This window comes from Carassius gibelio, chromosome B2 (assembly GCF_023724105.1).
Source record: "Carassius gibelio isolate Cgi1373 ecotype wild population from Czech Republic chromosome B2, carGib1.2-hapl.c, whole genome shotgun sequence".
NCBI lineage: Eukaryota > Metazoa > Chordata > Actinopteri > Cypriniformes > Cyprinidae > Carassius > Carassius gibelio.
This window is the reverse complement of record NC_068397.1, coordinates 25,866,101-25,891,586: the sequence shown is the minus strand read 5'-3', so window position 1 is coordinate 25,891,586 and position 25,486 is coordinate 25,866,101. Positions and strand designations below refer to the sequence as shown.

The window sequence follows — 25,486 nt, the reverse complement described above, 5'->3', positions numbered from 1 at the left end:
GTTTTATTTAATGCTGATGGGTGTGGGTGGCATGCAATCTAATATCACAGTATGACTAATGCTACATCACAGTAATGGTATATATCACCATCTAGTTGTTTTTGCTGGAAATTAAATTACAAAAGGTTTTATTTATTACATAATGCATTAATGTCTGCTTTTTTAATAAGCTAGTGACTAAAATGCTTTAAAAATAAAAGGGACTTCATCTAATTTGATTAGATTGTGTTTTTGTAACTTAATGGGCACAAACCAAAACATCAGATAATTCAAGCATGGCATCTAGTCTGGCGCTATGTTTTGTTGAGTCACTTTGACAATAGTGCATACATATAAAATGATTAGTATTTCTATAATTATATACATATGTTTCATATAAATGAATGCAATATGATACAATATTAATTACAATAAAATACAATTATATATTAAGTATATATATCTTATCAAGTAAATAATCGGTTTTTGATTGATTTCACTTATCCATCACTTTCATCAATGAGAGATTTTTAATTATTTTCTTTTTTTTTCTTTTTGCAAAGGCCAGATTTTGCTCACATTTAATCCTCTGTGATTGTTCATTTTGAAGCCTGCCTCCCCTTTAAGAAGCAATTCTGCATTTTAGACTAAAACCAACATTATTTATTATTCATTCTTACCTTTGAGGACATCCCCAGCAGGAGGTTCTGTCAGATATAGCATTAACTTTGGTGGGTAATTTTGTCCCTGATGTATACTGTAGCTAAGTAAACACAACATTCACACTCACACAGCATATATAAAATTGGCCTCCATACATAGCAAACTCCCACTGAGGCTTTCTTAATTTTGATGTGTTGCTTAATCTTTCTCTGTTCTGTCTTTTCCTGAAAATGAAAGAAAACAAAGCAACTGAACGGATAGCAGGTTGTGTTGTGAATGCGGGTTCAGGTCGCTTCGTCTCGAGGGTCAAGCTTCAGGTCATAGCAGTTGCCCCTGGTAACCTCCCCAGTCTGGTTGCATAGCAACCTTCTTCCTTTGTTCTAAAATGATTTAATTTATGGTTTATCTCCCCCCTCATTTTTTTCTTTCACCTCTCACTGTCACTCCCTCTATCTGTCTCTATATCTCTCTTTCTCCCTCAGGACCCTGTTCTCTCCTCTCTTTGCTTCTATCCATCACAAGTCTCTTCTAGGCTCCTGGCGTCTGTCGGAGTGCGTATGAGCGAGAGAGAGATGGTGCGATAGTGAGCGAGAAAGTGCTGGAAGTTGAGTCTGTACTGCTGTGTTTGTTAGTGGTGCGGGTATGTTTATGGTGGCATTGTGGTGGCTGAGGTCACCGTGTGTCTGTTTGCTTGATAAAGAGCTCATATCTCCTCCTCCTTGTAATCGACCTCTTATTTCTCAAAGTGCTTTATTGGCTGCAATTCACTCAATACCTGCCAAAGCACTAAATGCTCTTTTTCATTGGCTTTGTCTCAAAAGCTATTGAGTTGCCTTGACAGCCTTTTTGGAAATCAAAGGCGTAGACTGCAGTTTTGAGCATCATCACTGGGCGTGTCTGAATGTTTGATGTTCATTTAGTGAGCTGCTGACCTAGACAACACCTTTGTTCTGTTTAAATGCACTGCGGACAGCATTTTTGGTAATTATAAATTCTAGACTCTTAGTGAACCGTCTACCCCATTTGTGGGCATTGTATGTATAATCAGTCAATCAAACAAACCAAAAAACAAACTAACAACTAAGCTCATTTTTATTTAGGCAGCATTTTGTGCATCATATGCATGCCTGAATGTTTAATTTAATTGTGCTGCCTATTTTTGGGCCTTATCAATTCTGGACATTCAAAAAACATTTAAATGGAAATTATTGTGCTTTCAGACACCATATGTTTAAATGTAGACAGCACTTTTGGGCAGCATAGGTTTGAATGTTTAAATTGAACCTACAGTAATGAGAATAGTGAGCCCACTTTTGGTTATTCAGTTTGTTTAGATTTAGACTGCATTGTTGGGCCTTAAAATCTGGACCTGCAAACATTTTAATGGAAACATTTTTGAGCATTGAATGCATTATCGAATGTTCAAAACAAACTTATTAAGCTGTCTGTCTATGCAGTGTTCTGGGGCATCAAATGCATGTTTGAATGTATAAGCGTCCTTCCTATACACAGCATTTTTGGCCATTATAGATAAGTTCAATAAATTGAACGGAACAGCAAGTGAACAGCTTACCTAGAAAATATTTTTTGGCCATCATAATCCTGTTTGAAACAAAGTGAGCTTGTGCATCACATGCAGCCAGTCATACCTAACCATTCTCTCTCTCCACCTCTCTCTTTCTCTGTGTCATTTCATCCCTTCTTGCCCCCTGCTCACTCTCTCTCTCTGGGGGGTGAGATAGTGAACTAACAATGTTTGACAAGCAGAGAGAGGAGGGCGGCATTACCAACAATAACTGTGAAAAAAGAGCGGGAAAGAGGAAGGAAAAAGACTGAAAGAATGACTCCTTCAAGAACTAATTTTGGGTTTGCAGTCATTAAACGAATTCTTCATCTGCTGTAGAGTGATAGATGATTTGTGTGTTATAACAGCCAGTGCTAATGTAAATATTTACATTTGATTATATTTTCTAGTAGATTTTCTATAGCATCCTAATGGGAACTTTTGATTTTAGCTTGATCCTGCAACTCAAGCAAGCAAAAAAATTGTTTGTGTGCTCAATTTAATAATGATGTTGTAACAATAATGTTGTTCCAGTATCATTGATATTAAATATATTAATGTGAAATGCTGTCAGCAGAACTGTAAAGAAAAAAAGAGGAGGAAAGGATGAAAAAGGAGGGTGAATGACATAAGGATAAGGGCGTTCACACCCAGGGGGGCAGTTATGGGTCAGCAGTGCATGTGTGTGAGTGGTTGGTCTGGGGCAGTAATAGGGCAACAGCTGGCATTGAGTGGGTGGTTGGAGAGGGTCATGTCGACAAACCCTCCCAATGACTAATGTACTGCATACAGCTTTTTCTTTTCTTTTCTTTTTTCTTATGCTCACCTAGGCTGCATTTATTTGATTAAAAAATCCAGATAAAAAATGGTAATAGGGTGAAATATTATTACTGTTTACAAATGAATGTTTTCTAATTGAATTTATTTTTAAATTTGAATCATTCCTGTAATGGCAAAGCTGAAATTTCAGCATCATTGCTCCAGTTTTCAGTGTCACGTGATCCTTCAGAAATCATTCTAATATGCTGATTTGGTGCTCCAGAAACATTTCTGATTATTATATAATTAATTATTATTATTATTATTTATTTATATAATATAATATAATTATATATTAGATTATTGTATGATATTTTTATGGAAACTGATACATTTTTTGATAAGTAAAAGTTCAAATGAACAGCATTTAATTTATATAGAAACTTCTTGTAACATAAATGTCTTCACCGTCACTTTTGATTAATGTACCGTGTCCTTCCTTGTTGAATGAAATAATAATCTCTTTGAAAAATGGTTATACTGACTCAAACTTTTCTTCATCTGTTCATCTAAAGCTATATACTGTATATATATATATATATATATATATATATATATATATATATATATATATATATATATATACACACACACACACACACACAATGATAATATATAAAAATAATTTTTGCAAAAGATGAAAGCAAGAGTTCTTTGTGCTGCAAAAAAAAAAAAACTAACACACACACACAAAAAAAAACAAGACATATTTACTTGAAACAACTTTCTAAGATAGTTAACCTAATATATTAAAAGAATATATCTTAAAAATTCTGGTTAAGAAAATTATTTTAGCAGTGTAAAATACATTTACAATATAAACTTTTCATTATATATTCATATAAAGTGCAGTATAAGCTAGAATCTTGACTATGAATGTAATTTTATCAGAATTCTAATTCTGTTGAAACCCACCTCCATTGAACTCCATAAACCAATATTTTGCCCCCCCACAGACTATGATTAAGCAAATATGCTCCAGCAGTTTGAAGATCAAACCAAATCTTCATCAAATATATAAATGTGTGCAGCCTGACCAATCAATAAAGCAAAAGGACTTCATTTAGTCCAGCTGTTTCACACAAACAGCTGGACACTGGAGAGGAACCAACAGGGTGTTAAGTGCCAATCAAATGTTAATCGGGCTGCAAAATAGACATCTACATATGCAGCAGAGGAAAAACAGAGACTGTAACAGAGGCAGAGAGACGGAGGAGAGCGTGTAGAGGTGAGAGAATACCAGAGGGAAAATATAGAGAGAGGGAGAGAGAGACAGATGGAAGGAGGAGGAAAAAGAAAGAAGAAGTGAAGCACAGATGGAGAGAGATGAGAAAGGAGGAAGAGGGAAATGGAGAGATGAAGGGGTTATTTTTCAATGTCTGTTTTTGGACAGTATTTATTACACTTCAACCTGTGTTATCTCTCACATACAAACACTCATCTTCTCCCTCCCTCCCTCTCGTTTATTTCTCTCTGTCTCTCCTTTTGGCTTTCTTTGTCAGTCTTCCGCCGTATTCATCTGTTTATCTGTAATCTTTAGCTTTTGTCTCTTCTCAGCAGCCGTCCTCTCTGCTGTCTCTCGTCTATGTGAGGAGGGTGTAAACGATGTTGCTTTAAATATAGGCTGTGTGCTTTCTACACCCTCACACATTTGTGTGTGTGAGCGAGAGACACCTAGAAAAGAGAGAGAGAGAGTGAGATGTGATAGAGAATGACACTGTCTGGGTGTTTTTAACTCAACCATGTGTATGTGTGTGTGTGTGTGTGTGTGTGTAAATACTCTAAGGCAGTGCTTCTCATCTGCGTGGTCGTGACCAAAAAATGGGTCGCAAAGGCTACTGGCATCAGGATGAACAATGCTAAACGAGAATAATAAATACTAACTAACCTTATGATCGTGCATATCTAAATAAACAGGTTTATCAGCTGCTCAGAGGAAAGAGAGAGCACTTTCCATGTCTTTTGTTGTTTACATCAAAAACAGTTTGTCCAGTCAAACTCTGTGGTATTTTGGGACAAATTCATCTCTCGCTTTGCGGAAGATGAAACAAGATAAATGTAAAATCCAGGCTACATTAAATACAGGGTTCACTAGAATTGAGGATAAACACAGTGTGAGCTTTTTAAAAAGAGAAACGAATGATTAAATCAAATCGAATTGAATTTAAAATGAATCATTTTGAATTTGCAGATCTTCAAAAAAGTTAAAAATGGCTTTTGAATTGAATCAAGAACCTGTGAATCAAGAATCAAATCAACCCAAAAGATTTGCACTGCTAGGTTTTTATAATGAATTATTAGCGGTTTCAAAAGCATGAAACAGAAATTTGCATTGTCTTCTGTTCTGTGATATAACTGAGTGAAACAGCTTATTGAACAAGAAAAATTGTTGGGCGGGCTAGATTTTGTCCTTCGGGATTGATTGGATCATAGTCGTTTACTTTGCTGCGATGTCGTGTGAGTGACAGGTTGCTGGATTGTTTGCCCGCCTTCGATTCGGTGCAAGTCATCAGAGAAGAGATACTGTTGCAAGGAAGAGCAAACAGTAATGTTTTTTTATGCACATGGATAAATACTCCATAATAGCATTCTATAAAATAAAGAATTGTCAGTTTTGATTTCATTGTGACTTGAAACTATTTTTTTTTTACATTTAAAAAACTTTTTTTTCTCACTGTAAAATGTGGTTCCTAATGCAAAAGGTACAACTGTGTTTTTTTATATATTTATTCAACAAAATATTTATTACATTTATTAAATCTATTAATTGTTATAATATTTATTAAAGATCTCATTTTTTGTTCCTGGCACATTTGGAACAATTTCATTTTTAGTCAGACTATGCCATGAATTTTGCAGCATACTGTACGTTATCAAGATACCATTGGGATTCAAAATAAAGTGACAGTGACACGTATTTGTGTACTGTGTTCCAATCACGCACAAATGAGACGGTAACACCCTGCACCCTTCAGACTACTCACTTTAAGTGCTCTGCCCTTTGGAGTGAGTAGGACATAGTGGCATACCTGTCAAGTTTTGGATTTGAAAATAAGGGAAATTTTCCAGCGCCCATTGCGAGCAGTCCCACCACCCCAACAAAGCTCCAGTATCCCTTACATTTTAAGACAGGTGTTATAGCCCAAATTAAAACACAAAAGGGTATATATGAAGAGCATTTATTTAAAGGCTAATTTGCATATTTTCTGTTAATTTAACATTGCTTGTCTTTACATTTACATTTTATTTTAATTCCACACATTCTTTTCATTTCATATTGCTTTTCTTTAACAGTTTTTCTTTTCATTTCACATAACTTTTCTTTTACTCTTTTAGTGAGTTGTTGTACCAATTTGTTGCAGACTTTGCATTCTTTAAAAAAGTAAATTCGCTGTCCCATTTATCACGGTATTTACACATGGGTTTTGGTTTTTTGGCAGGTGTGCCTTCACTCTCTATTGTAGCATCCATCATCCGTCTCTGTTTTTTCTTTTGTTGTTGTTGTTTTTCCCACGTTATAACTCATGTCATCTGACCTCACACACCCCTCGCGACAGGCTACTACAGGTGGGAGTTATCGCGAGACTAGTGACAGAGCTCAGATTGGGAATGTTTTTATTATTATTATTTTATTAATAACGCAGGTAAAAAAAATAAAATAAAAATACGGGAGACTTACGGGAAAATACTAATACGGGAGGACGGCGGGAAAGAAGGGTAAAATACGTGACTTTCCCGGCCAAAACGGGATACTTGACAGGTATGCATAGTGGTGTTCTCTTTAAAATTGAATTCACCCATATTCTCTCTCTCCCCATCTCCACTTCACTCCATCCACTCTGTGATTAGAGTTGAGTCAGTGTCCTGACATAACCAGTTAAATGGATCAGATGGCATTTTGAGAGTCTAAGTGCCCCCTGCAGCAGTTGTCCACTGCACAGAGAGCGCGTGTGTGACACACTAATCGCTTATTAACTGCTAACACTGCTCTAATTGGTTGCCGATAAGTAGCCCGCACCATGTGTGCTAAAGCTAAAGGCTAATTTTAGCTTATTATCTGTTGGCATAGGTTCTTTGGGTTTAGAAAGCTAATACTAATTCTACCATTGTGTTGATTTGGACATTCGCACACACACATTGCCAGATGTTCTGTGATATAGATGCTGAGACTTTTCTTTTTCTCATGCCTTCTGCTCAAGCTCTATTTTTAAAAGCAGTGTCTTGTTAAAGCCTTTTAGGCTAATCAGGCTGAGTTTGGCCTAGCTTCATGCCCGCCTGGTGCACCTGTATATGTCCCATATATTTGCTTGTGGAAAGCCGGCATTTGGCCTGTGATTCAGTAGGTTAATCCCCAGTGCTAGCAAAACATGAGGCTAGAATTAAGTCAGCGCTTAGCCTAAATCAATCCAAGATTGAGATCGACAAAAAGCGAGTATCATTAGGTTAGTGCAATATCAATGTCGGGCCAAGTTGAGCTCAGTATTCAGCCAATGTTAGCTTTGCAATTAGCAATATTTGCCCCGTCATTCAGCCAGCATACGCCCAACATTCAGCCAAGTTTTGCACCGTGTTTAATCTCTTTGAGTCCAAAGCTTGGCCATTGCCAAGCCAGCATTTGCCCAACATTCACTAAACATCGGCGCTCCTTTCAAGCTGCCATTAGCCTAGCATTCAGACAACGCTTCCCCTAAAGTTCTTTCAGCACCGGTCAGCATTAAAAAGGTCATCGATTATAACCTAAGTTGTAATTATTAGGTAAAGTGGAGCATGGGCAGCCCAGGGCGTAATTATTATACAGCTAGACTCACACTGGCATTACATCTGGCCTTTATACACACACTTAAGTTAAGTTGTCATCTTTTAGATACCTAAAGGGCTCTACAGTACATGTGTTGGATCAAACTTCAATCCCATAAACACTAAGCAACCGGAAAAAAAAAAGTTAAGTAGAACTTACCAGTGCAAAACTCATTATGACATGTTTTTATGCAGTTGCTAGGGTGTTCTGGGTGGTTTCTATAGAGCCAACAGAGACAGAGTTTTAATGGTTAAATTAAATGTTATTCATCAATTAATGTCTATTTGTCTAAGTGTCTATTTCAATGTCTAATTAACTTAAATCGGGAAATTTACAATATTAATCAGAAATGTATTATAAGTTTAACAAAAATTAAATTTTAAAATTCTCAAATTTAGTTTTATTTTGTACCAAATTATGTTTTCCATTCATTGTCAGTTAACGGTTTGATTATCACCTGTTCAGTTTCCTTCCTCTCTCTTTTTTTCTCTCTTTCTTTTCCTGGTCTTCAGTTTCCTTCTCTGGCTACTCTCACGGCATGAGGTGCAGGCAACGTTAACAATGCCATTTTCATTTTTTCCTGCAAGAAATACACAGCACTGCACTCAAAGATCATGATGATGGGGACGAAGCATCTAATTTTCACCTAAGTCTCACTCTCATTTTCTCCCCGTCTCCTCCTGTCTCTAACTATAGCTTATTTCATGATGTTTTTTTTTTGGTCTCTTTGACTCTAATATCTTCTCATTTATCTCTGTCCTGTTGCTCAGATGAGGACCCCTTCCTGCCAGTGACCCAAGATGAGACGGTGGCAGTGGGTGGGGTGGTGACCCTGACCTGCAGTGTGAAGGAAAATGATAACTCCTCTCTCCAGTGGTCCAACACGGCTCAGCAGACCCTTTACTTCGGAGAAAAGAGAGGTGAGGTTTGCCTATTTTGAAAGGAAAATTATGATTCTGTCATTATTTATTCATCCTCATGTTTTTCCAAAACTATGACTTTTTTGATTTTGTGGATGCGCTTTGCCCATTGAATAAAAATGAATGGGGGCTGTAGATGACTAGCTCCAAAAATGATTTCAAAAAGTACTTAGTTGCTGAATATATTGCCAACTGCCATAACTTTAAGATCTTATTCACATTACTTTATTTAAGCAGTGTTTTTAGCAAACATTCATTCTGTCTGGCTACATTGTTTGGCAACTCTCTCTTTTCACAATCCAGTCAATACCTGAAGATAAAACAAAGTCTTGTCATACAATTGTAATAATTTGAGTATTTTTTACATTTATTTATTTAGTAGAATATCCTTTTCCCACAAAAAAAGTGTCAAATTACAGATAAAACTGGTTGAACAGTAAATGGCAATTCACACAGATTTGTACAAACTGACATTTCATGACCTCTCTTTTACTCAATCGCTTTTAAAACGTGGTCTGTGATTGCAATTACTCACCATTTTGGTCAGAACAGGAAATTGATTTTCGTTGGACCCTTCCTTAGAGATTTCTACAGAGCTCTCATTCCCTCAACGCCAGACACAAAAACGATGCGTGAGACACCTTCCTAAAACATTAATATCACCCCAAAAACAAACAGGTGGCTCTGTGATAACAGAGCAGGGTGACCTAATTAAAGAGGAAAACAAAAGGAGGCGACAAGAGAGCACAATGAAGAAGCAGAAATAGAAAACAGTCTATTGAACGAGAAGGAAGGGGTGTTAAAAGAAAGGAGGCGAGAAATACAGTCTCACAGATGAACTTTAAAAAAAATCACTTTTTAATCAATTTCTTCTTTTCACACACACACACACACACACACACACACACATTTTTTTAGTTACATAAATTATAATTTTAAAGTGACTATTTCATGTGGATTAAGAAAGTGTTTAAAAAAAATCCCAATGAAGAATTTTTTTTACCCTATTTCTTTAAGTAAAAAGAAATAAACTGGATTCAAGTTATATTCTCTGAACACAGATCTTGCTTCTCAAGTAAATTTATCTTGTTTGAAGGATGTTTCGATATTTGTAAAAGTAAAAATAAAAAATATTGTTTAAGAAAATGTGTTTTTGTTGTGTACAAAAGAGAGAGAGAGAGAGAGCACACTAAAAGGAGAATGGGAGACCCGCACATACTCTCCAGTGAGAAGCGATGAACAGATTAGTGTGGAGAAACGATAGATGGGTGGATGAGCGAAAAAAGATAAAGGGTGAAATGACAAAGGAGGAGTGTGTGCATGAAAGAGCAGGATGGAGGACAGAGGATCAGCAGCTGATGAAGACAAATTAAGTGCCCTTCACTTACTGATAAACCATGAAGCACACACACATTTACTGTAAATCAGTGTTAGACAGTTCTCCTTTTGCTCAAAGGTGAAGTGTGTCATTTCTGCACCATTAGCAAAAAATAATAACTTTTCAAGCAGGTTTTCCTGATCTTTGCCAGTCTGCTTGGTCAGACATGTCAGTGATGGGGGGAGGGGCTTATTTTACAGAGCACGTAATTGGATAAAAATCGATGTAGTGCAGGATGAGTCATCAATATTTTTGCTCCATTTTGCTGAAAGAGAAATTGTTATTGTTAACTGAAACTATTACATGTTAGTTAATGGGTTAGTTAGTTAATATAAATGTTAGAAGAAAAACTTTTTATTTAAATTTAAATGGTTGTTTTGAAGTACTAAAATGACAAAAAATTAACTGATATAAAAAAAGCTTAATAGAAATAAAACAAAACTAAAAATAAGCTCATAACAATATTAAAAAAATTCTGTAAAACTTAACAAAGAAAGAACAAGTATTATTTTTAATAATTAATAATTAATCATTTATTAAAATAGCTAAATAAAATAATAACAATAATAATAATAATAATAATAATATTACAGCATATAAGAGAACAAGAGAAACGCTGTATATAAATGTGTACGTTTATTAAAGTGAACAGTTAGGACAACATTACCATATAGATGACCTTAAAGCTTTCAGACATGCTTTATTTTTAATGGATTTTTTTTTTTTTTTTACCTTTTGATATTAAATAGTTAATCACCTACCTTGCTCTGATCATCAACAATGCTAGCCAATCAGAACAGAGGTCTTTTACATACAGAATTCCTTAATGTGCATCTTGGTAATTTCCAAGGCTTGGATGCACACAAGCGTTATCTGAGGACAGACTGTATACGCTGTCATTTTTTCTGGTGAAGTCTGTGTAGTCAATATCCAGTGTATCTACATTGGTTGCTATAGTAATAATGTCAGAATCAGCACGACGACAAGAGACTTTCTCATTCAACAACAGAGAGTAGCTGTCACTGGAAAGAGAGCAGAGAAAACTGAAAACTTTGCCTTTACTTGTGTCTGTCATCCCGCTGTGGTGCTGAACTCACAAGATCTGTAAGAGAACAGACGCATTTTATGCATTCATGCATACAGTATACTGGATCCAAAACTGCTGACTCGCTCACTATTCACAACATAGTGAACATGGGTTAGTAGATGAGGAAAGAGTAAGCGAAAATTAATGTATTCAGGCGATATTGCACATTCTGTATCATGCTCAATACTTGATTCTAAATAACAGACAAAACTGCTTTGAAATCTGATCTGATCTTTTATACTTAGTTCACTATTCATGAGATAGTAACTGTCACGTTTTGCTAGAAGAGTAAGCGAAAATTAGTGACCTTTTAGACTATTAAAAAAATAATAATTTAATTAGATTTCAAATGAAAGTAGTGTGAATCAGGTTTGTACAAATAATATTTCTTGTGGGGGTTTTTTAATACAAAAAACAAGCCTGAAAACAAGCCTGAAAAATGGAAGAGTTGGAGAGATGGTGGAAAGTAATCACATAAATATAAATCACAATGGTTTTTTGCCAGACACCTTGACTAACGTTATCAGTGGACTTCGGGGGGGAAATAAAATGCTAAAAAATTGTAGTGGATGACACCTCTGTAGTGTATGTGTTACTCTTATCTGCTCTGTCTTTTTCAGCACTGAGAGATAACCGTATCCAGTTGGTAAAGTCCACGGCCACAGAGCTGATAATCTCCATCGCGGACGTTCAGCTGTCAGATGATGGAGAGTACACCTGTTCAATTTTCACCATGCCTGTTCGGACTGCACGAGCCACAGTTACTGTACTGGGTATGTATATGTGAGTGTGCATTTTGAGCCAGGGTATTAGGAATCAGTGGAAATTGCTATTGATATAGGGTGAATTCGGGTGAATTGGGGCACTTAGTCAGTAAGATGACTTGGGGGGAAAAATGGCCCAGTCAGCCCTATATTTAGTGTATTCCTCATTCCTCTTCTCGGATTGCACTGAAAGTCAATGAGACTATAATGGGTGCCTTTAGCATAAGAAAAAAAATCTGTTTGTTTAATGGCCTTTCAATTAATATTTTGTGACATCTGAAAGCAAGGATTTTTCTATTAGATGTTTATGAGAGCTCTCAAAGTGGTGTTTTAGCCACAAATGTTCAATCATTGAAATGGTGATGCATCTGACACCATTAGAAAATGAAAACATTTAATCAAACACAGCCGGAAGACAGAAATAGTTGTTGTTATAAAATATTTTAAAAAGTTATATTGTTGAATATTGTTATTTAACGTTGCAATTTTAAAACAGTCTTTTCTTTTTATCTATCTATCTATCTATCTATCTATCTATCTATCTATCTATCTATCTATCTATCTATCTATCTATCTGCCAGTTCATATTAGGAAAACTCATTAGTGAATGAATAATGTCTAAATAAGAATAATTTTCTTATGAGTCAGTGTTGGAAAGGTTACTGGAAATATAAAAAGGTTACAGACTATAAGTTACCCTATTCCAATTACTTTATTAAAGTAACTGATTACACTGGATTACTGTTTCTAATGTTTTCAACTGTTTCTAACATGTAAACCAGGCTGGGTTAACCTTACAGTAGTGCTCAACACTGATTACTGTTGTGTGATGGTCATGTATTCTTGTTAGTAGCTCAAGAGGACAACTCATTGCTCATTATTTTCCAGTGCACAGTCTTGTGATATTTGCTAGCAGCTGATTTTGGGAGCCATGTTGCACACCAAAATCATCAAATATCCAGTTACACATTTTGTTGTTGATAACTGACATCTGTGCTTCACCTCTTTTGGAAGCACCAGCCGCTCCTGGTAAGCATGTTTGATGTGACCAGGCCCACGCAGGACCTGCACACCTCTCCACATTTTCTGTACCAGTTTTGGGGGAAAATCTGCATAATTGATTTAAATGCGGTAAAATGTGTTAAGCGGAGCTGAAAGTACTGTACTCTTTTTGGCAGCTAAAAATGCACAATTCGCCAAATTCTTATATAAAAGAACATTCAAGAGGAAAATGATGGACATTCGAATTCCGCAGGAGTCTACAGAGCAGATTTAATTCGGTGCAAATTCCGTGCAGGACTCCTAACAAGTAGCTGGTTGCTGATAGTGAGCCGTTACTTACAGAACAGAACTGTTTTTATTTTTATGTATGTTTTATCTGGTCAGCGATGGCCTTATTTCCCTTAAATTGCACTTGAAAATGTTATGTTTTCCTTTAACATCTGTTCCTCTCTCACAGGTGTTCCAGGTAAGCCGGTGATAACAGGTTTTGATGATGCTGTTGTGGAGGGCGGCAAGGTTACTCTCACCTGCACAAGTTCAGGCAGCAAACCTCCTGCTAAACTACATTGGTACCGCGATCAAGAGGAGATACAAGGTACAAACACACAAGCAGTCAGGTCAGGCTTCTGCTCTGAACCCAAACTGTTGTTGTTCAGTAATTACAGTGTTTACTTTGCATGTGTAGGGCGTCCTGATGTTGTGGAGTCCAACCCTGATGAACTGACCTACACAGTAACCAGCGAGCTCACCCTCACTGTCAACAGAAGTGATAACAACGCTCTGATCGCCTGTGCGGTGGATCACGCGTCCATTGCCAATGGAGACAAGAGGACAGAGCAGCCCCTCAGCGTCTTGTGTAAGACACACATGCAAAAGCCAGAACGCTTACTACTGTGTGATTTTAGAAATGTCAACCAGAAGACATTATGTTCATTCAAATCTGAGCTGGCACATTCATCTTCTTTCAGAAGTCAGAAATAAATCAAGCATAACATTCAACCATTAAAACGTATTTTTCTATTAAGGACTGCAAGTAAATAAATAGGCTTTTGAATAAAAAAATTATAAAGAAAATGCTTTACTATTTATTTATTTTTGTTTACTATTTGCCTTTCTAGTAAAGCAGTACATTTCAAAATTAATGTATAACAACAATTATATTTTAGCTTTAAAAAATACTACTGTGACTAAAGAGCTTACACATACTTATTACACATTACATAAACATAAAAAAATTAATTTGTTACCAAATCACCAAATAATGTTAGTTTAGGGCAGATGTGGCACAAAGGTTACATTCGGTGGTGGTCTAATAAATGTGTTAAGCACTGTATATATGCCATATATATAAGGCATTATTCCATTTGAGTAATAGTGAACCATTTGTCACATTCAAGAAACCAGTTCAAGATGATTTGAGCTTGTTATCCTGCTGGAAGTAGCCATCACACGATAGGTACACTTGTGATCATAAAGGATAAACGGGGTCAGCAACGTTACTCAGGTAGGCTGTGGCTTTAAATGATTCTCAAATGGTAATAAAGAGCACAAACTGTCCCAAGAAAATGTCTTCCTCACAATCACACCACCAGCAGCAACCTGAACCATTCATACAAGGCAGGAAGGATCCATGCTTTCATGTTGTTTACGCCAAATTCTGACCCTACCATCTGAATGTCACAGCAGAAATGGAGACTTGTCACACCAAGCAACGTTTTTCCAGTCTTCTGTTGTCCAATTTTAGAAAACCTGTGTGAATTGTAGCCTCAATTTCCTGTTCTTAGCTGAAAAGAGTGGCACCAAGTGTGGTCTTCTGCTGCTATAGCCCATCTGCTTGGACATGTTGTGCCTTTAGACATGCTCTTCTGCACTTCTTGGTTGTAACGAGTGATTAACTTGAGTTACTGTTGCCTTTCTGTTAGTTCAACCAGTCTGGCCAGTCTCCTCTGACATCTGGCATCAACAAGGCATTCTCGCCCACAGAACTGCCGCTCACTGGATATTTTCTCTTTTTCAGACCATTCTCTATATTCTCTAGAGATGGATGTGTGTGAAAATCATAGCAGGTCTGCAGTTTCTGAAATACTCAGACCAGTCCATCTGGCGCCAACATCCATGACACATTCAAAGTCAGTTAAATTACCTTTCTTCCCCATTCTGATACTCGGTCTGAGCTTCAGCAGATTGTCTTGACCAAGCCTACATGCCTAAATCCATTGAGTCGCTGCCATCTGAAGGGCTTATTTAGATTTGAGTTAACGAGCAGTTGCATTTTCTTGCATAATTTCAATGATTATAAGATTGAACTGGTCAGAATGTTTGCTTGTGCGTGTGTGTGTGTGTTTGTGTGTGTGTGTGTGTGTGTGTGTGTATGTGCTCTTGTTTTTGTGACATATCAGGACACAACTCTGTATAATGACATGGGTATGACACAGGTATTACAAGGAGAGGGTGACTTATGAGGACATAACCCATGTCCCCATTTTTCAAAACGCTTATAAACCGTACAGAATTAGTTTTTTTGAGAAAGACATACGTATACACACAAACACATACATACACACACACACACACACACACACACACACACACACACACACACACACACACACACACACACACATATATATATATATATATATATAGCGTGTGTGTGTGCGTGTGTGTTCTTTTAAAATCTTTTTATAATCTTACATTTTCAGCACAGTTTCTGTGATTACTGGGATTTTAGGTTTTGGTCATACTGCCTACCCCTTATACATTAACATGACGAAAACAAAAGCAAAATGTCTGTTTGTGTGTCTCTCAGTTTCTCCAAGCGTGTCGATTTATCCAGAGAGTGACCTGCCCAGAGAAGGAGAGAAGTTTTTCCTGCAGTGTGTGGGGAACGGAAATCCAGAGTAAGACACACACACTCTCTCTCTCATTTCCATCCTTGACATTCATGTTTTATGTATGAAGCTCAAAATGGTCAGCCTATTGATCTCCTTTCTCTTTTCAACACACACAAACACACACACACATGCAGGGTTTGGTTTGACAGTATCACCGAGATATTTGTGTTGATGTTACATGAGAAACAGAACAACAGAGAGAGGGATCGGAGATGTCCTTGCATAGGCTTGTTTTAAAAACACAACCTCTATGATCTCGGTGATTTCAGCAAATCCCTTTCTGGGTCTAAACGATGAAATTTTATTATTTCAGATGTATTTATTACAATTTTAGCTACTTAAGCTAGCTTATATCACATAAATATTTCTCCCTGGAAATAGACATTAATGTAATTGAATACCACCCTCTACTGGTGCAGGATCGCATTACAGCTCATTATTGCTCCTGACATCCATTAGCACCACACCAAGAGCTATTCAACCCCATTTAGACATCCCATAATGTCTCTCTGTTGCATTTTCTCATTTGATTTTACGCTCTATGTCTTCTTTACTGGAATGGGAGCACAAATAGGGGGCCGTATATGAAGAAGATACCTGTAGTATCAAAGGCGGCATTTACAGGATCTGTAATAATATTTTGCTGCGCTTGAATTATTGTCTATAAAACATTTGGTGTCAGTACGATTTTTTTTATTTTAAGAAATTAATGCTTTTATTCAGCAAGGACACAATAAATTGGTCAAAAGTGGCAGCAAAAACATTTAAACTATTACTAAGGATTTCAATTTCAAATAAATGCTGTTCTTTTGAACTTTCTTTTGAACTGTTTTCAACACTGATAATAATAATAAATGTATCTTGAGCACCAAATCATTATAGTAGAATGATTTCTGAAGTTTCATGTGACACTGAAGACTTGAGTAATGGCTGCGGAACATTTTGCCCTCAAAGGAATAAATTACATTTTAAATATAAAAAAATAAAACCGTTCTTTGTGTCACTATCATGTATATAAGCCTTTGTGAAACGCTACATCTCATAACTCCTTGCTTATGTTGGTGTCTTACTGTATTGCAAGGAGACTGAGATATTAGTTTAGTCATAACTACATCAATAAAGGAATTATATTATTTGGATTATTTACACGCTCAAATAATGATACGCCTTCGTCCTCACCGTAGATCTCTAAATCCCTGTAACACTCACAGACACGCTGACTTGGACACGGTTTGAGCACACAGAGAAAAGCCACAGTTACTTTGGCATATTGAGAGGATTTTAAAGGTAAAGTGTGTAATTTTTTGATGCTAAAATACCTTCTTTTATCCCAGCAGTAAGTAGACGTCCTCAGAAAGTGTGAACACTGTGGCACTATCAGAACATTTCTCTGTACATTTGAGTTCCAGATCAGCATAACACAGCAACACTGGCTAAACCAATGGCAGGATTTTAAAGAGGGGCGGGGCTAGTTTGGTTAACCAATTAAAAACAGGGAGAGTGTTTATGATATCTTTGAACACAATCATTGGCCCTGTCCCAAATCCCACCACGCTGGTAGTAGTCTAGAAATTCACTTTTATTCCTGATTATATTGAACGAGAGCAGCTATTTCTGGATGTTGGCTTGTCTGGTTGATTCATAAGAGCCTCCGGGTCACGTTTGTCGCAGCACTGGTGGTTTGGCCACATGGTTTACTTTCCCATTTGATCAAGTCTGGTTCGTTTCACTTGACATGTGACTGAGCTTCGCTGTGTTCGGGACGCTTTCCAGCGCATCCCTCTGTGCCCCTCAGCTCTTTTGATAGTGTGCCAAATTGCAAAACCCTTCAATCTGCTCAATTAAACGACTCTTTCTGCTTTGCTTTTGATGTCAAATTTCAAAACGCTGTATATGTGGTCCGTTTTGTAATGTAATCTTCTCCCTCTCTAAGGCCGACTGCATTTGTGTGGCGGAGAAAAGACGCAGAGCTCCCCCCGCTGGCAAAGGTGGATGGTGCGTTCCTGCGCTTCGAATCCCTCAACAAGTCAGATAATGGTGTTTATGAGTGCCAGGCTGATAACGGGATCGGCATGGGGGACATAACGCACACCCTTCTGGTACAAGGTAATTAACGAAAGACAAACGAGGAATGGAGAGAAAGGGTGATTTCGTCATTGTTTATTTCTTTTGCTGTTTTACGTTTACTTTCACGTCTCTTTTCTGAATTTTACGTTCCTTTCTTTTTGTTTCTCTTTTTGCATGACGTGTTCTTTATTTCTTCTTCTATTCTCCCTCCCATCCATCATCCACCTCTCCATCTGTCATTTTTTGCTGTCAATCTTTTTCCTTCATTTCCTTCATCTTCCAAGACCAGGAAGATTCCGACCTCTTTATTCTCACCTCTACTCTCCCTTCATCCTCTGCTTTTCCCACTGATTCTCCCGAACCTTCAGTTTCAACAACTACTGAAGACAAAACTCTTCCTCCATTCTCATCTTCATCGTCTTTTACCTTCTCCTCGACTCTCCCTCCTTTCACTTCTGCTCCTTCAACTCTCCCTTCTTCTCCTGAAGTTCCCACAACCTCTCTTTCCAATGCTCTCTTTCCTGATCTCACTCTTCTGCCCTCATCCGTTCCTACTCGCACCCCTCCCTCACCCCCCTCCTCCTCCCCTGCCACTCCATCATCTGTTTCTCGGCTGAATGGAGTGCACACCTTTACAGGTAATCCATCGTGCACATACACAAACCTAACCACGGTTTAACATACCACTGCTGTGCTACTGATCTATGTGTGTGTGTGTGTGTGTGTGTGTGGGATAGGGATGGGCATGATTACCCGAGCTCTCGGAGAAGAGGCCGCAATGATCAACCATGACAACACAATAATTGCCTTGACTTTTAAACTTCAAAACATTTCACACTGAACAAATTCCAGTAACAACCATGCACGGATCAGATAAAAGGGTTTATTTCGAAATTTAGTTAATTATTTATTTTGCCATTATATATTTAATATAAGAATATTTCATGTAATAAAAAATACTGTTAATATATTAAAACTACCACGTACATGTTTGAGGTCAGTAATATATTTTTTTAAAGAAACAAATAATTTTTTTTCAGTCAGTATGAATTAAATTGACAGTGACAGTAAAGACTTTGACTACTCAACAAAAAAAAATCCCAAAAAATGTATCACAGTTTCCACAAAAATTTCAAGCAGCTGTTTTCAACACTGTTATAATAATAAATGTTTCTTAAGTACCATATCAGCGTATTGATTTCTGAAGCATGAGAACTGGAGTAATGGATGCTGAAAATTCAGCTTTGATATCACAGGAATTCATTATATTTTAAAATGTATTAAAATAGAAAACTGTTACTTTACATTTTAATACTATTTCAGAATATTACTGTTTTACTCTATTTTTATCAAATAAATGCAGCCTTGGTGAACAGAAGAGACTTCTGTCAAAAACCTAAAAAAATCTTACTGACCCCAAACTTATGAATGGAAGTGTATACTGTTTTGGCAGTGCTTAGTTTTTTCATTAACACTACAATCATGACCTGAAGGACATCAATTTTGAGCGTGTCCAGTTAAAGGTGGCTCACAGAAGAATGAAAATGTCATTATTTATTCATGTTGATCCAAACCTGTATTATATATTTCTTTCATGGAACAGAAAAGGTGAACGTTTAGGTGAATGTGTGAATGAGAAATGCAGCTGTTAAGCTCCATTAATGATAAAAACGGACTATATCTATCTTCTGAGAAGCTGTCTGATCATTTGAATCACTATTTACTGAGAATACAACATAGCTTTTCTTCATGAGAGATAACATTGTTCGATTTCCAGTATGAATCAATCGTTTTTTTTTTGTATTATATTTTTGTTTGATGTAGTTAAAAAAAATGTTCCAAATAATTTGTTCATGAAGTGGTCATACAGGTTTGGAACGACAGGGGGGTAAGTAAATGATGACAGAATTTCCATTATTAGAACGGTTTGTTCTAATGCATGGCATATTTATGTCAAAAAAAATAAAAAAATCTAAACACACAGATGTGTAGACCCCTCCCCCCTCCTCCAAAGCACCTGAGAACTTGCTTGATTCATCTTTTTCGTACCTGTGTAGACAAAACGAGTGAAATGGCCATCCCTGGTGTGTGGGTGGAACAGCTTGAATGTGTCACTTCATAATCGAGCAGACTGTGTTTGTGCGTGTGAGAAAGATAGAGATGTATATTGAGATCTCCAGTGCAGTATCACAGAAGCATGTTGAGCAGCATCTGCTGCCGGCTTTGAATCTAATGCAGGATTTAACCAGCCACATCTCACGGCAAAGCCTCTGATTATCCAGAAACGCAATCTGACACCACACCTTCCCTCCAGAAAACTTTTGCTTCAGTTATTTCATTGTTTTTCTACATGACATCCTCTTTAATACTCTTCCACGATGCTTATTTTTTGGTAGTGTTCAGTGAGCGCTCTCAGATGCATGCACGCTCACACACGTTTTTTCATCGTTTCTCTATGTTCCTTTTCTCGTGCTTCCACTCATATGGTCCTCATCCATCCATCCATCCATCCATCCACTCATCCATCCACTCATCCATCCACCCATCCATTCATCCCATCATCCTCTTGAGAAGAAGCCGGAGTGAAGCCAGCAGGTATTGTCACCTCTCTCGAACTTTCTCTCTTTTTCTTGACTTTCCTCCTTTTTTCTTTCAAAAATGTCCTGTCTTTCTTTTGGGATCTATGAATGAATCTCTGTCCCTCTCTTTCTGTTCTATCTCTTTTCTGTTAGTGTCAGTTTATGATGGATCTGGGTGTTTTGTTTTTTTTAGCTACAACTCTGTTAAATTATACTGTCATTATGAATATAGTTAATGGTGCAGGACCGCTGTTAATGAAGGCAAAACATTTGATATTACATAGAAAACTATTAATATCAGTGCAAATTTGTTGGTCCATTGAAAGCTTAGAACTGAATTAGGTTAATGCCAAAAACTGCATTTTCAGCCAATTTGAAAACAATCTCGCTTAGAGGAATGAATGAGATATTATTGACGCACCTCAGTTTTTGCTACAGGGAGGTCCAGCCATCTGTAGCCTGGTGGAACAAGCAAAACTAAGTCTTCAGCAGCGAATCGTTTGAACCTGGAAATGCATCTTCCCCCTTTATCAATCTGGTCATTTGTAGAGCCTGACTGATAAGGGGTGCCGATTTCTGTCACTTTACATGCTGCAAGTTCGATTCTGTCCCCTCCTCATGGGTCTTTTTCCACATTGTGCTAATTTAACTGTAGTGCATTTGCATCATCAACATGAGTGCATCATGCAGAGACCCTCCCCCAGGGGGGACAACAATCTCTGTTCAGAAATGTGCAACACCATGAGATCCCAACGGGGTGCCAGAGGCTCTTCTGTTTGTATGGAAGTCAATGGAGGACATGCCTTAATAGCATGAATAAACAATTTTTGTATTGAATCAAACTGTTTATCACATAATAAATGTATTGCCTTGGTGCTAATCTTCAGCATTATGCTGCAAAAGTTATATTTTGAGATTTTCAAGAAAAACTGACAATTTATAAAATATTTTTATTTTATTTCCAGCATTACATATTCTTTTCACCATCATAAAATTCATATACTGTAGACCCCACATCAGAGTCGTAATATGACTCAAGTTTTTTTTTTTTTCCAGGCTATAAGGTTGCAAACACCCTCTTCTCTCTACCATGAGTACTAACAGCAGCTCTTTACCATTATAGCTAGCTAACGACTTGGAACGAGAAGGCGCCACATAGTCGGGCTAAAATTAATAAAATTGCTCATTCAGTTTTTTATTAGCATTTTATTATCTAAACTAATTCGCTATTTAATGCATTGAAAAAGATGCGAAAAATACTCACTTAAGTCCAGTTCTGCAGAGAAAAACAGCAATGTGAAATGAATGGGAAGCAAATAATCGATAGCACATCAGTGAGTGTACATAAACCGTATCTGGACAGCCATTTTCAAAAAGTCACTTGAGTATGATTTGTCGGTGTATTCTTGAGTTCAAACAACATCAATGAAATGTATTGAACTTTGACGTCAAAGTGTGGGTCCTCAACAAAAATAGCTATGAAGCCTTGAAAAGAGGCCTAATTTAATGTGATGTTTGCCAGTGTGCTTAGAGTCGCTTTGATTTCCCTATCTATCACCCACTTAAAATTATAAGTTAAATGTAATCTTTACCAAATCTCATAAATATTTTCAAACCATACATAATAATGTTGTGATGCCTAAATTGACATTAGCCCGATAGCATAGCACAGCACTAAAAACTGATCTATTATAATATCAGCCAATGATTATTTTATTATTTCCCATTATTTGAATGATTATTTATTTTTCAAATTATCATTTTTAGTCCTGTTTAACTGAAATGACTCCTGTAAAAGAGACGTTATATTTTCATATTTTTCTCTTTCACTTTCTTTCTTCCTTTTTTTCTCTGCTGTCTCAGGGCTTCTTGTCGTGTCACTCACTCTGTTTGTCCTCCTTCATCCTCTGTGCTCTCATCTATCGCTCCCTGTTTTTTTCTTCTCCTGAAGCTTGCGAGCGTTAGGGTGACTGTTAACTTGTCTTGTTTTGATGGAGTATTGTTTGAGAAGGAGACAGAGATCGTGCCGTGGGTGGGAGTGATGGATGTCGTTCACGCTCTCTGAGTCCAGGCAAAGTCACTGAAGCTTATGATAGACTCTTCGCTGAAATCTTGCTTTTGATTATTCATGTGTTTCCTTTCAAACAAAGAGGTCAGCGGCTCGTGGGACTTGGAAAATGACATTGTTGTAACTTGCCAGCCCATTACAAATACACTTCACACATTATATGAACTACTACCATTCAAAAGTTAAGATTTTTTTTTTAAAGAAATTATTACTATTCCGCAGGGATGCATTACAAGTGACAATAAAGACATTTATAATGTTACAAAAGATTACTGTTTCAAATAAATACTGTTTTTTATATTTTAGACCACAGTTTCCACAAAAATATTAAGCACTACAACTGTCAACATTAATGTTTTGTGAGCATGAAATCATCATATTAGGATGATATCTGTAGGATCATGTGACACTGAAGACTGGAGTAATGATGCTGAAAATTCAGCTTTGCATCACAGAAATATATTACACTTTAAAATATATTAAAATAAAAATATATATATATTTTACATTTCTAATAATATTACACAATGTTACTATTTTACTGTATTTTGGATTGAATAAACAGAGCCTTGATTTGCAAAAGAGACTTCTTTCAAAAACATTACAAAAAAATATCACTTGATGTCAAACTTTTGAACTGTAGAATGCATAATGTGAAATAACAGGAACAAGTGCTGTTCTTCTTTTCTCTATATTTAAATGGGGAAATAGCTATCTGTTATTATCATGTGTGAGATATTTTAGTTTGGTTTGCTTGAAAATGTCAAGAGCCTATTAAAGAGGAGAAATCGCTTCAAATTGTTTCCTAAGATAACCATTTTTGTTCATCAGTGCTGGGGGAAAAAAGATAATAAAAAAGGGTTACATTTATAGTAATATAATTAGAAATAATAATGGTTATGGATAAATCATGTGCGGTATTATCAGAGGTGTTGTATTTTTGTCTGAGCAGGTCGTTGTGAATAATCGTGATTCACTTTTGTTCAGTTTTGCAAACTTTTCACATCAACCTGAATAGCTTTAGCACGAATTTCCATCAGGGATTCATGTCACATTTAAATAGGGAACATAACTTTTTGAATTCATATTGCACATTTTTTGCAATCTATTGTACAGACTCCATGTACTTCGAGAAGGTATGTTAAGCTTAATGCCATTGCTTAGAGGACTGTCAGGTCACCGTTCTTTCTACGGCGTTTTATACTATACAGAATGTGTCAAAGCAGCTTCTCAGAGATCAACAGCAAAATAGCAGAATCAATTACGGAAACTCAATTATAGAGAGAATGTATTGTTTGTAATCACATTCTGACTCCCTGAATCAAAATCAGATGCATGAATGACCTCTGCTGTGTCTGTAGAGACGGTGTGGCGATGAATAAGTATTGTATGTTTTTCAGTCTTTGAGTGAGTTTCAACTGAAGTCTCTCAAACGTTTCTCTGATTTTGCCTGGTTAGTAGTGTTAAGACATCTGCTGTCATTCTGATCGTCTTCTCTGCACAGCTTTGACTATCTACCTGTCTCTCTGTCCATTTCTCAGACCCCACAGCGATGTCCACCTCTTCAGGAGTAGACCATGCTGTGATTGGTGGAGTAGTTGCTGTCATTGTCTTCATTATGCTTTGTCTCCTCATTGTCCTCGGCAGATACCTCATCAGACACAAAGGTACCACACACTCACACACGACCCTAATCAGACACAAAGAAATCCCTCGCTCTCTTTCAAACACACACACACACCCAGAACTAATCAGACACAAAGAGATCTCTCTCGCACACACACACACACCTGGGGCGTCTGGAGGGCTTCTAACCTTCTGGGACTGTGTTCAAATTCCTGACAGAGGGTCTGGCAGCATCCTGCCACATCAGCAGCTTTTTTGTTTAAAAAAAGATTCTTTATGGATTTTGTCTTGAATTTAAGCATCAACAAACATTCTAGATGCTTGACTCAAAATCTCATTGTTGGCTGGGGCATTATACTTGTGAATGAACCGAGTGTCTAACTGCACGGTGCACCTAGAAAAGAAATAAACATAAGATAAATGGGATGGGGAAAAATGAAATGAAAATGCTGAGTTTATGAACATGGGTGAGAACAAAGTATGGGCTCATACTGTACTATGTAGCATTTCCTTGATATTTTATAAATGCATATGAAGTGCTCAGTATAAACATAAGATAAGTATCTAATAGTGATTAATTTTTAATTAATCTTGCCTTTGGAATTGTATTTGCTACTGCATTTTCAAAATATCTATATTTAACGTTTATGTCTGGCTGTGTGGGTGGAAGTATTTTAATGTACTAGGGGTGTGATGAGACTTATCCCAGGAGACGAGTCTGGGTTCACGAGAATGAGTTAAAAAAAGATTTTTAGACTTTTTTTAAAAAGAAATTCTAAATGATGAAATATGGTGGGAAAAAATAGTCTTTTATTCAACTGAAAAACATAAAATGCAAAAAATGTAGGTGCATTTTTAAATCAGCTTGTACTTTATGAAATTAAACATCTATTTTTTGAAATTTTATGCAGTAATAAACAACATGTAAACACTGCAAAAGGTTTTGCCACAAACTCAACCGACAGGCAAGTAATTGCACAAAAATTATAAATAGTATAAAAATATAAATAAATAAATGATATAAATAAATAATAACAACAAAAATATCCCTTTAAAGTGGAAGTGAAGCATTCAGTCAAGTCTATTATTTAGTAAATATAAATAATAAACAGGATTAATGTGTCCATTTAAAAGAGTAATGCAGTGGTTCCCAAACTGTGGGGCGCAGTATAGTTAAAGCCCTATGAAATCCATTTTAATATAAGATATATAAATATTTAATTTTTTTATTCCGTTGTTGTCCGTTTTAATGGCTCTGTATTGCTTTTTTTTTCAATT

The 25,486-nt window shown here is 36.6% G+C and overlaps 1 protein-coding gene across 3 annotated transcripts in view; it reads left to right on the top strand.

The window, feature by feature from the left end:
- The window catches only part of cadm3 (cell adhesion molecule 3), a 55,393-nt gene that overhangs the window by 24,150 nt on the left and 5,757 nt on the right, over positions 1-25,486 (top strand). Inside the window, exons 3-11 of one of the 3 annotated variants that reach the window (XM_052549256.1) lie at positions 8,594-8,743; positions 11,829-11,981; positions 13,432-13,569; positions 13,660-13,830; positions 15,784-15,874; positions 17,802-17,974; positions 18,220-18,573; positions 20,510-20,530; positions 24,124-24,249. In XM_052549256.1, coding sequence (XP_052405216.1) covers positions 8,594-8,743; positions 11,829-11,981; positions 13,432-13,569; positions 13,660-13,830; positions 15,784-15,874; positions 17,802-17,974; positions 18,220-18,573; positions 20,510-20,530; positions 24,124-24,249 — 1,377 coding nt within the window. The remainder of the gene's footprint in view (positions 1-8,593; positions 8,744-11,828; positions 11,982-13,431; positions 13,570-13,659; positions 13,831-15,783; positions 15,875-17,801; positions 17,975-18,219; positions 18,574-20,509; positions 20,531-24,123; positions 24,250-25,486) is intronic. The other 2 variants (XM_052549257.1, XM_052549258.1) reach the window with 2 other exon arrangements.